At 39.8% G+C, this 12,593-nt stretch overlaps 1 protein-coding gene across 1 annotated transcript in view; it reads right to left on the bottom strand.

The window, feature by feature from the left end:
• The window catches only part of FMN2 (formin 2), a 158,069-nt gene that overhangs the window by 39,852 nt on the left and 105,624 nt on the right, over window positions 1-12,593 (bottom strand). Inside the window, exons 9-12 of the mRNA XM_081856331.1 lie at window positions 9,310-9,401; window positions 9,057-9,186; window positions 5,402-5,548; window positions 1,558-1,617 (exon numbers count right to left, since the gene is read on the bottom strand). Of these exons, the coding sequence (XP_081712457.1) occupies window positions 1,558-1,617; window positions 5,402-5,548; window positions 9,057-9,186; window positions 9,310-9,401 (429 nt within the window). The remainder of the gene's footprint in view (window positions 1-1,557; window positions 1,618-5,401; window positions 5,549-9,056; window positions 9,187-9,309; window positions 9,402-12,593) is intronic.

The following is a 12,593-nucleotide window of genomic DNA, read 5'->3' as shown; positions in this document are numbered from 1 at the left end:
TATTGATAATAACAAAGTAACAGATTATTGGAAAAGGACTACTAAATAACTGAAAGCCCCCTAGGGGGAATTAGTGACATTACAATGGCTGCAGAAGGAAAATTACTGGCGGAGATAGAAAAAATGTTCTTTCTCGTGGGAATCCTGCAGGAGCAGAGTATGGCTTTGAGTAAAGTTTTTATGACCTTGAATTCTGTAACAAACAACTCTGCTGAATGCACAAAGGAGACGCATGACAAAAACTCTGCAGCTGAGCAGGAAGAGATGCCTTTGGAATTGACAGAGAAGAAAGAAGGAGTTCAGACACTACAAGTGGAAAATATCAACCAGGAATCTGCATTGTTAGAGTATGAGCAAGAAGACCTTTGGATTACAAACCTGCGAAAGATGAGAAAGAAGAAGAGAGAAGTCCCTGGAGTACTTGGAATATTAAAACTAAAAAGAATAAAGCAACATGATTGGGACTTTCCTCTTGAGTATGGAAAACTAGATGGTCCTTCGCAGCAAACACTCTTTAACATTCTGGATGAAAGAAAATATGATGTGACTCTGACTGAACTCCTTCGGGGTCTTAGGACCAACAAAGAGGATTACCAATATAGTTGGCAGAGAGGGACTGACAGAGAATCAGACGCCTCGGACGTGAGGAATCCGGGCTAAGAACTATTTTTTGTTTGTTTTTTGGACATTTGTCTGGGAAGGGACAGAAACCGGGGCAGGGGGGGGAGAGAGAATAGAACTATAAAATGTTATGATTTGTTTTACTTGGTCAATGTGACCTATAATTAATATAATAAAGGGAAAATTTGTGGAGGGGAAGTTAGATCGACCTTAAAAAAAAAAGAAATTAATGATTATAAGAGAATTGGATAAGTTGAATATAGATAAACAAAAAGAATTTAATTTTTAAAAACAATATGAATATGTTTAAGAGGTTAGGTAAGAACTTGCTGAATTAATTCTGGAACTGGGATGTAAGAGGAGGGGGTGGGGGGAAGTCAATGAAAGTGGGTAAAGAAAATTAGGGTATGTAATTGTATTTGTGTGTTTGTGTGTTTTTGTCTTTGTGTGTGTGTTTGTTGCTATAAAATGTAAAAACCCAATAAAAATTATTAAAAAAAAAAAGAGAAACAGAGAATTACAGCTGTAAATAATAATTTTATGGAAACTTAAAGAGAACCAATAGAAAAATTGATTAAAGGGTTGCTAAAAAATCTTTTGGAATAAGGATGCAGTGAAAAGGAGGTATGGGGAAGTCATGTTTTATGTTTATTTGTTTTTTCTGTGTTGTGTTTGTTTTCTTTTTTCTTGTTTATTGTTGTGAAAACTAATAAAAATTATTTATAAAAAAAAGAAATCTAATCTAATAACCATAACAACAGCAACAACATTTCACCTCAAAAACATATCCACATTCCTAGCAGATAATGGTCAATCAAAGCTATATGCAGAGCATACTGTCACACTTAAACCACTAGAAGACAGTGAATTAAGCTTCAGTGACAGAAGCAAGAAAACCCAAACAAAATAAGTTAAAATGGAGACATTTATACCTACCTCATCAAAATTACGCAAATAATATGATACGATATATGACAGAAGACTTCTGCTGTTGTCCTGTACAGGGGCAAAATTAAATAATGAAGCTATTGTGAATAAAATTTATCCAATTTTTGCTCATCATTTCTATTTTTTATACAGTTGGTAAACCATTAAACTAGAAGGTGAAGGAAACTTAGGAAGAGGACAAGAGCATTATAACTCAGAGCTATGTTTGCAGAGAAGCAAGAGCTGACATATTAAATCAGGATTAAAGGAAATAGAGTCCAATCTTGCATGTATATGAACAGAAAATTAAAGGGAGTGTTGAATGCCCAAAATATGAGGACATGTGTACAGTCTTTTCTTTTATCCCTTGTTTCATCTATATCTAGCTGTTATTTTCCGATAGTAAAGGGCAATGGCAGAGAAATTAATGATGATAGGGATACCAATGGACAGAATGTAAAACTCTATTAATGATTCCTTAAACTGAAAGTTTCTGAACTATGTCTGCTTCAACTTAAACCACTGGATACTGTTTATAACTGAACAGTAATGCAATTAATAGGAAACAAATGCTGGAGCTTGAGGGCAGGTTATCCAAAGAACTGTTGACAATATGTTTAAAGAGGACAAAACAAAGTGCTTCTTCATGCAAATCACACACATAGTTTATGAAACTCATTGCCACAGGATGTTATGGTGGTCACTATGCATAGATAAGGGACGCGGGTGGCGCTGTGGTCTAAACCACTGAGCCTACAGCATTTCTGTGCGCTGCTCTGGTTCGCCAGAAGCGGCTTAGTCATGCTGGCCACATGACTCGGAAGCTGCATGTCAGCTCCCTTGGCCAATAAAGCGAGATGAGCGCCGCAACCCCAGAGTCAGTCACAACTGGACCTAATGGTCAGGGGTAGAAGAAGAAGAAGAGTTTGGATTTGATATCCCGCCTTTCACTCCCCTTCAGGAGTCTCAAAGCGGCTAACAATCTCCTTTCCCTTCCTCCCCCACAACAAACACTCTGTGAGGTGAGTGGGGCTGAGAGACTTCAAAGAAGTGTGACTGGCCCAAGGTCACCCAGCAGCTGCATGTGGAGGAGCGAAGACGCGAACCCGGTTCCCCAGATTACGAGACTACCGCTCTTAACCACTACACCACACTGGCTCTCACTGGTCCTTTTACCTTTACCTTTACGCATAGATACAGCATTAGACAACTACATTAAGGAAAACTCAGTCAAAGCCTATTAGCCAAGACAGTTAAAACATTGGCCAATTTAGAGGCACTATAACTCCTGTTACTAGTGACAAACATCAGATAACATTCTCCATTATGCCCTGCTTGTAAATTTCCCTGAGAATTTCTGGGCAAGATGGAACAATGGTCCAAGAATGACCTTTCTTATTTTCTTAAAAAGAAAAGAAAAAGCACAACAATTTAATTTAGGATCACTAATAAAGGAACCTGCATGAAATTCAAAGTTCAATACAGATTCATTTTGGAAAATAGGCAGATGTAATGATAAAACACAACAATTTCAGTACAACTTTCACTATGTAGAAAAGGAGGGTTGTCATTTTCATAAGTTATCCCTAATGCATGTTCTGAAATTTCAAGAAGTGTGCTGTGGACACAGCAAGTGTAAATGAATCCAATTTATTTGGCATTTTTTGACATTGTATCACGGAGCTACTTAAGCCTTCACATCAACCAATGCCAACATCAGTGTGCTGGACTGCCAACATCAGTGTGCTGGAGTCTGAAGGCTACAGCATGGTATTGTCTGCCAGCCTCTGGTGTGCAGTGATGATGTGAGTTGCCACATTCCATGAATTGTAAGCCTCTCAGTAGCTTGATCCAGATCCACTTCAGAATGGATGGGACCTTAGTGTCTGTTGTCCAATGTGAAAAGACCCACAGAGGATACATACTCACACCTGAACACCATTTCTTACGCTTTCAGCCATTCATAGTCATTTCTGTTAAACATTCCGCACCCCGGGTGCTGCATGCAGAATTGTTCCCAACATCAAAAATCACAATCGGGGGGTCTTTTCACTCTTCTACTTTTATAGACTTATTTCTAGTATTAAGGGAAATTTGACACTTAGTTGACTATTGATAATTTTTGGCTAGTATTTGTTTCATTGTCTTTGGTCACTTCAGACATTACCAATTAGTGTTCAAAGTGGCCAAATAGAAAGAAATGCTTCATTCCAGTATGTATTCCTGGCCTTTCTCAACAGAGTCTTGAAGTGATGCAATGCTAAAAGACTGTATTTCAGTAACTGACATCAGCAATGGGATGGGACCAATCAATGATCAAGATGGGAAGCTTCCTAGAAAAATGAATCCTGCAACAAAATTCATCAAGTTACTTTTTTTTTTTTTTGCAATTTGCAGTGTTACTTAGCATTCAAATCTCTTCTACTTGCTTCCAAGGGTACATGCGATATATAATTATATCCTTAAGACTTTTTTCCATTTGTAAATGCTTTCTATGCTTTGTAGACATTCTTATAAGCAATTAAGAGCTTGTTCACATAAGGTTATCCTGAGAGAACAACTACTTAACGTCTTTCTACCTGTTTCTGATTTCTTGCTAATGAAAAAAAGAGAACCTGCTAGATTAGCCAAATTTTTGATATAATTCTTGTTAATTAGATACATTCATGAGGGATACATGTATTAAGGTCTGACCATGTAAATGTGCACTGTCACCATTATCTTATATATAAATGGTGGGAAGAAGAGTTTGAATGCAATAAAACATAGAAAGTGTACTGTTGACGGAATCTCTGAAATATTTGGTTATCTAAAAGTATGAAAACAATGCATTTTTGGACCAAAGCTCACAATCTGAAAGAGGAAAAAATATTGTCTAAAATGTATAAGCTACTATTGGAATGGGAAACAAAAGATGAGCTGGTTAAAGCCTCAATGACCCACTGGACAACTGATATAGGGTATACAATAGAATTAAACCTCTGGGAGAAAGTCTGGAAGAAAGAAATTTACTGCATGTTACATGTTGAAAGAGAACTACATGAAAGTGATTCATAGATGGTATTTAGCCCCAAGTAGACTAGCTAAAACCTGTAAAGTGGAATCGAATTTGTGTTGGAAATGTAAAGACATGGAAGGGGCTTTTTCATATGTAGTGGGCATGCAAAAAAAGTTAAAGAATATTGGGAGATGATATATAATGAGATGAAAAAAAATGTTTAAAATAAAATTCCCCAAAAAACCCCAGAGGCATTTCTGTTAGGAATGGTTCAGACATTTATGTATACAACAACAGTGGCTCGGATCCTATTAGCCCAAAAATGGAAGGTGAGGGAGGTCCCTAGCAAGGAGGACTGGTAACTTATGATGATAGAATATGCAGAGTTAGCAGGTCTAGCAAGCAGAATTAGAGAGCAAGAATCACAGGTATTTAGAGGAGTGGAAAATTTTCACTGAGTATGTAGTAAATATTTGTGTACAGATGAAAATGCTGGCAGTATTAAGGAAAATTCAACAGTATAACATATTTAAAAGGGATGTAAGATGGGAGAACTGAATTAGATGGGTATATAAAAATATGCAGGAATGGTGGGTAAATTAAAAGAACCTTGGAAGGGAAGGGAGGGAAGAAGTTGGATGGATGGCTATAATGGATGGCTATAATGAAATGTAAAATTTGAAAATGTGAATTTTTTTTTTAAAAAAAAAAACAGTATGGAAACAAGACTTTAAGGACCATATACATAACAGATGTGATCAACCATTTATTTAATGACTGAGGTAACCACAGGGAATCTATGAGCTAAAGAATACAACATTAAGTTTTACAACAACTGCAAAGAACCAAACTTACGCTACTCTTGACATCTTTCAGTTTGGGAAGTATGTCTAACCCAAAGCCATCTGCTTGTCCTCTTGTCCTGTTTCCACCATTCATGTAATTCCCAAAAGCAAGGACCAAACTTAAGACCTGCATAACTCCTGAGCCATTCTTCAGTGTCTGAGAAAACAAGATACAGAGCAACTTCTTCATCAGAAATATTTGGTTTCATTTAAGAAATAATAGACAATGGCAATGGCAAAAATGATTATTTGTTATAAGAAATATATATGCTGTAACTTACTTTTGCATATCATATTCATGCTATGATTATCTAAATAAAACCTCAATGGTAACTATTTTGTAGGACTTAACTGTTGCTCATGGGTTACAAATAAAATAACACCAAAATGTTGTTCAAATGCTGAAACTTTTACCACCACCCCCTACCCTTCCCTGGCACAGAATATCAGTACTTATTAATCATTTGGTATCATTAAGGTCACTCCTCTTCAAGATATACACATATATAACAGGGAAACCCAGCCAGCTGGGCAGGGTATAAATAAACTGTTATTACTACTATCATCATCATCATCATCATCATCATCAAGGTTTCCCGGTTTCCATTAAGGGACAAGCGTCATATTTTGTCAAGAGAAAGTGGTTGGAGGTGTCATATAACAGCTCAATCATAGAAAATGTTAGGTGAAGCTCTAAGTACATGCTCTATTTGGCATATAGCAGGTGTGTACCTGGGAAAGAAAGCACATATTTTGACAGCAGGGGAAAGTCACAATAATGTTTTATGGTGATGGGAAAAAATCATAAACAGGGGATATTGGAGGCCCACAGGGGAGGTGTGCAAAGGCTGCATGTGCATTAGAGTAACTGTGCAAATATCACCAGCCATAACATAACTTGCAGCAATCAACTCTGGATTTGGCACCAGAAAAAACCAGAATGATCCCCATTCTTGACAAGAAACAACCACAGAATACATGTTGTGAACAGTTTTCTCTTCACTAGCAAATTAGTCATCTTACCCTTGCTAGCAGAGAGATAAATAAGCATCACCAGCAGCAATGGTGTGAGCATGACTCAGCCAGCAAGAGAACCCCTGGCACACCAATGCTTGGCACAAAGGAAGACCACCACCACGTAGGCTTCCGCATAGTGGGTTAAGCCCCACAACCATCCTCTCCTGATGGAAGGAGGTATCTGGAACAATGGAGCCATTCTGTTATACTTTGAAAATTATACTTCTGTTTCTCATTAAGAACACACACACAGACCATTCTTAATGAGGTGGGCCACCCTACTTTTAGCAACTGGATTCTTGATGCCTAAAAAAGGATGGCAAACAAAAGTCAACTCTTCTTAAAGGCCTAAAAAGCTTCATTAGTATTATGTTAGATGAAATCTGTTTACTGCTCTCTTGAGAATAGTAGGGGAGGGTGAAAGAGGACAAACTAAGCCTCTTTTTTCTACTCAGACCCTGTACTGCAAGACTGAGAGGAAGTATTCACTCAGTTGCCTCAGGCAATGCCCAATGAAAGACTCCTGAAAGAAGGTGGCCTTTTTGATTGATTGATTGATTGGTTGGTTGGTTGGTTTGTAGCACCCTCTTCCCCAACCAATCAGAATGAGGGCAAGGGAAAGGCTTTCCTCAGTGATATCGGCACATGGCCAAATCTAATTGATTACGTAGTACCATGACAGTATAAAGTTCATTAGCCAGTACCAGACTGGTTGGGATAATGTAATGACTAACCAGGGGGGAATGGCATCAAAGCAGCAGCACTTCAGACTAAAAAGAGACACAAAAATCACAGAAAGAGCTACAGCAATAGGGTTTGGAGTGGGGAGTGTTTCATACCAGTGTTTCTCCTGGTATGCCCCACAGAGGAACTTACGGTCTTCAAATAAAAACACCTTGAAGGTCCCAGGCCACAGAGAGGTTAGGCTGGCCTCAGCTAGAGCCAGGGCTTTTTCGGCTGCGGCTCCAACCTGGTGGAACGCTCTGTCACAAGAGACAAGGGCCCTGCAGGACTTGACATCTTTCCGCAGGGCCTGCAAGACAGAGCTGTTCCACCTGGCCTTTGGTCAGGGCGCAGCCTGACTCCCTCCTTTGGCAATCTTTACAAAACTTTAGTTTATGGTTGCCATCAATTTTGATTTTAATTAATTTTTATAATGTTTTTATAATGTTGTACTGTTTTAGTGTTGTTAGCCGCCCTGAGCCCGGCTTCGGCTGGGGAGGGCGGGATATAAATAAAATTTATTATTATTATTATTAATACCCTCAAAAGCATGCATTTCACTCTGAAAATATTTTGGGGCAGTCAACGCAACCTAGATTTTTACCCCAGAGAAATATGATGGTGAAGCAGTGAGATGAGAGTTAAGGTGAGAGTTTTTACTGCAACAAAACATGTGACTCGTGTATCGGTTTCTACAGCCAGAACAGGCACTGTAACCTTCCAACAGCTTGACTTCAACCACAAAAGCGCACTACTACATTGTCTCCCAGGACAGACAGATGCCAACCAAACAACTTTTAATGCAAGCGACAAATAATCAGGGTTTTTTCAGCTGGAACTCGCTGGAAATGAGTTCTGGCATCTCTCAGGTGGGCCCCATTGCCATTATAAGAGAACAAGGGAGGTGTTCATATCTCTTTTTCTAGAAAAATGGCACTGAAAATATCAGTTGTACATTGCTGCAAAGAGCTGTTTGACCATACTTGCTACATTTGTAGAAGAATGTTTAGGAATGTTTAGGAATTTGTAGAAGAATGTTTAGGAAATGTAGCACAATTTCATACATGTCTACTTAACAGTAACTCCCACTGAGTTCAATGGGGATTACAGTGGTGCCTCGCAAGACGGAATTAATCTGTTCCACGAGTCTCTTCGTCTTGCGGTTTTTTCGTCTTGCGAAGCACAGCTATTAGCAGCTTAGTGGCTATTAGTGGCTTAGCGGCTTAGCGGCTATTAACGGCTTAGCGGCTTTAAGAAAAAGGAAACAAACTCGCAAGAACTCGCAAGACGTTTTGTCTTGCAAAGCAAGCCCATAGGGAAATTCGTCTTGTGAAGCACCTCAAAAAACTGAAAACTCTTTTGTCTAGCGAGTTTTTTGTCTTGCGAGGCATTCGTCTTGCGGGGCACCACTGTATTCCCAGATTAAATGGATATAGGATAGCAGCAGCCATAGATTCTTATTGTAGCTAAGTTTCAAGATGTTTAGCTAATGTCAATGTCACCAAATTACTCCAATCTGATTATTAGAAATTATAACAGAAAGGATGTTTACAAAAATTAACACACACATTAAGAGAAAAGGCCAAATAGTGTTTGTTTAGAAAATGCTAAAGGGAAGGCAGCATCAGTTACAGACAGAAGAGATTTTGCTTTGGCACAGGAAGAAGGTACATTATTCTCTAGAGGTTGGTGTGCATTGGCTACAGACTTGTGATGTTATATTTCAGCACTGAAAGCCAAATCTTAAGATTTGCTTTGATCTTGAAGCACAATCATAAAATGTTCCATTCAGCAGGACTGCTATCCTTCACATTTAATGAGCAGCTAAAGTAAATAAAACTTTTGAAATATGAGTATTGCTGAACAAGAAAGATTAAATATCAGCAAATCTAGCCCTCACATCACATAGTCCAAAGTTAACCTACCTCACACAGTTTCTGCAACAATTCAAGTTTGCTGTGGATGGAGGAAATGCTTTCAGAAAACGTTGACTGGAACAGGATACAAAAGACTCGTTCTGAGAAGTTGGGAATGAGGGACAGCTCATAAAGAAACCTGCCGAAGTTAATGAAAAGTATTATTTAAATCTATTATATGAATTTCACAGGCAAATTGTTCTCCCACAAAGCAGAAGGTAGCATTGCAGCCCAATAGAATCCCCAACCATAGGGTCCTTACTGTTCAGGTTTGTCCAAAGACTTGGCATTCTCCTTTTCTTTACTTGATTTGCCATGTTTTTCTATCTTTTCAAGTTCATCTGATTGTGCTCTCTTTAAAAAAAGACAAAGAGGGGGGTTGGAGGGAACATTATGGTTTAAAAGCAGAATACAAATACAAATAAAATAAATTATATAATGCTCATAACACGTTAATCAATTAAAATCAGTTATGACTCCTCATATTAAGAAATTCAGCTGTTTATATAGATGGTTTCAATGGTTTCAGTGACTTAGTTTACTGAAGAATGATACATGCAAGAATGTTTGATGCCGAACAAAACTTCTCTAAATGTAATGTTATGACTGTTAAAAGTTTGCAAGAGATCTATTCATTCAAGCATACATAAAGACAACTCATGGTCTTCTTTCTCTCTCTCACACACACTCCACACCTTTTGAATTTTTCATATATTTTTTACTAGATCCAATGTCTAGGAAGCACTATTTCTTTTCACTAGTTAGTTGCTTGCACCTGAGGGCAATCTGATCTCCAAAAACACATTTAACAAAGTAAGGCACCTAAATCAAAGTTTTCAACACTATTGATATATGAGTCAATATTTGTTTTTGGAGGGTGGGGGGGAAAGCAATTCTTTAAGTGAGTTATTTATCAATTGGTTCTGAAGCCATGGGAGATGAACATGTGAGTAAAATGCTAAACAATTCCTCTTTTACATAAAGATTTGCTCCACTTAAGATGAAACAAACACAGTCAAAAATCTCATTTCCCTCTAATATTGATGTGACTTTCTATTAGCAGGTTCCACTTTTCAACAGTATTCTGTTCAAAGGAAAGAGCAACAGTTATTTTAGAGGTCAAAGTGTTGTAACAGCAGTTGGGTTTTTCCTTAAGTAGCATTACATTTGTAGTATTTTAACATGAGTATAATACCCATCAAACACTGAAGCTGAAAAAAACCCATGTGCCTGCTGTAACACACACACACACACATACTTTCTATAACAGTGAACATCTGAGTTTTGAGCACTGAGTGTTTGAATACATCCTGAATTGAAGAAGTATATGCAAAAGCAATGTTTGGTATAGACTTTGAGGTTGTGTTAATAATTAAATTACATAGCTTACACGAGCTAACAATTGAACATACTACAGAGCTGGGAATAGGAAAGCACAACCGGAATGATGATATCTCACATTATAGTCTAAAAGCAGTATCTGTTGTGTTAGTCCTGATGGCTCAATCTTTCAGAGAGCATGAGATCACAGAAATGTGACAGTAAAAAAACAAAAACAAAACAAAAAACCAATTACTGTATAAATTTTCCACACAGGAACCACAACCCCTAAAGCTTCCACACTTCCTACGTCAGTGCCAGAGCTGGTGGCTATCAAAGAACAGGGCCCAACCACTGGCTAGGGAGGAGAGGGGGGAGAAAATTAGACATCTTGCCCAGGTCCAGATGCCAGTCTGGCTTTAGGTCTGGTCATGGCATTGAAGCTGCCTTGGTTGCCTGACTTTTACCAGAAGAGTGTAATTTGGCTCATTCACCTTGATCTTGCAGTGGCTTTTGGTACTGTTGACTACAGTATCCTTCTGGAGCTTCTCTCAGAGGGTTGGGGAAACCGCTCATATCTCCAGAGCCATTTCATGGGAGCTGTCCTGTGGTGTCCCACAGGATTCCATCTCCCCCCCCCCAATGCTATTTAACATCTACATGAAGCCCCCTGAGAACTGTCATTAGGAAATTTGGAGTTAAGTGTCATCAATATGTGGACGACACCCAGCTCTGTCTCTGTTTTCAACTGAATCAGAAGAGGCAGTTGAAGTGTTAGGCCAGTGCTTGGAGGCAGTCATGGGTTGGGTGTGGCCCAATAAACTGAAGCTAAATACTGAAAAATCAGAGACGTTTTGTCTTGGAGATGGGAAGATGGCCTGCTCTGGGTGGTATTGTTCTCTCCTGGAAGAAGCAGCTCCACAGATTTGGGGTGCTCCTGGATTCAGCGCTGTTGAGGAACAGCAAAACATCTCTGGGTGTGAGTCCTAAGGCTTCCATCCCACTTCTAAATTGAGCCTTGGGGAGAACACTAACCACACTCCATGATGTGTTACCTTTCCACACGCAGGAAGGGTTCGAGGTAGGGGCAGACTGAAGAAGCAACTCCCTATATGTTACTTGATAAGGTGCATTTACATAAAGAGTCATTGCTGACCATTTAAAAATATTTTAAGTCTTTGGTCTGGTGTATAGTTGCCAACTCTAAGGAGCCCAGACCCCTTACCCTCCAATTTGGGGGGGCATCCCCCCCATTGACAATGTCAAGCCACGTCAGCCTCTTTCTCCACTGCATGAGAACGCAGGTAAGGTGCCTGATCGCCCACCCACTTTTCTGTCTCCCGGGCCCCCTCCCTCCTCTCCTCTCCTCCAGAGGCCTCGGTCTGGACCTGGCACCCCACAAGCCCCCCACCATGGAGGAAGTTGGCGGCCACCTGTTGGCATCTGGTCAGGGATAAAAGGGAGTGGTGTGTGATTGGGCCTGCTGTCGTCCCCCAGCAAGCCCCCTGACTCAGCCTCTCATTGTCGGCTCCAGCCTGAACAGGGCTGTCTCCCATGCTCAGAGCCCAGCTGCTTGAGCCTTGGAAGTGCCAGGTGAGGGAGGGAGGGGGAAGAGTCTTCACTGGGACCAAGAGGCTTGACCCTGGTCTGTGCCTGCTTGGTTTCAGCCTCCCTCCATCCCTCTGTCCTTCTGTTCAAGTTTGTGCCACTGGTCTGGTGAAAGAACCTAGGTTCCAGATCCCTTGAGATCCAGTCTTTGTTAGCCTACAGGCAACCTGAGAGAAACAGGAATCACAGAAAAGAGTGAAATATGCTTTCAGTTCAATTCCAAAGCTTAGAGCCTCATTAAAAGACACAGGAAAATCTGCAGTGAAATTTGAGAGATTAGAATTATGGCACATAGGTGCCACTTCAAGTGTGCTGCTCTACCTTCAAAGGCAGCACAAGTGACTAGGTGGGGAAATATGATTCTGCTGCCCTATGTTGCATGGAGCCAACATGTTTCATAGTATCATAGAATTGTGGAGTTGAAAGGGACCCCCATGTGTCAGCAGTGTGGTGCACCATCAAAAATAACTATTGCTATTCTAGGCTGCATCAACAGAAGTATTGTGTCCAGGTCAAGGGAAGTAATAAAAGGTAAAGGTACCCCTGACCATTAGGTCCAGTCGTGGCCAACTCTGGGGTTGCGGTGCTCATCTCACTTTATTGGCCAAGGGAGCTGGC

This window comes from Podarcis erhardii (assembly GCF_964252035.2).
Source record: "Podarcis erhardii genome assembly, chromosome: 3".
In the NCBI taxonomy this organism is placed as follows: domain Eukaryota; kingdom Metazoa; phylum Chordata; class Lepidosauria; order Squamata; family Lacertidae; genus Podarcis; species Podarcis erhardii.
The sequence above is the reverse complement of the archived record's forward strand: the minus strand, read 5'-3'. Positions and strand labels throughout refer to the sequence as shown.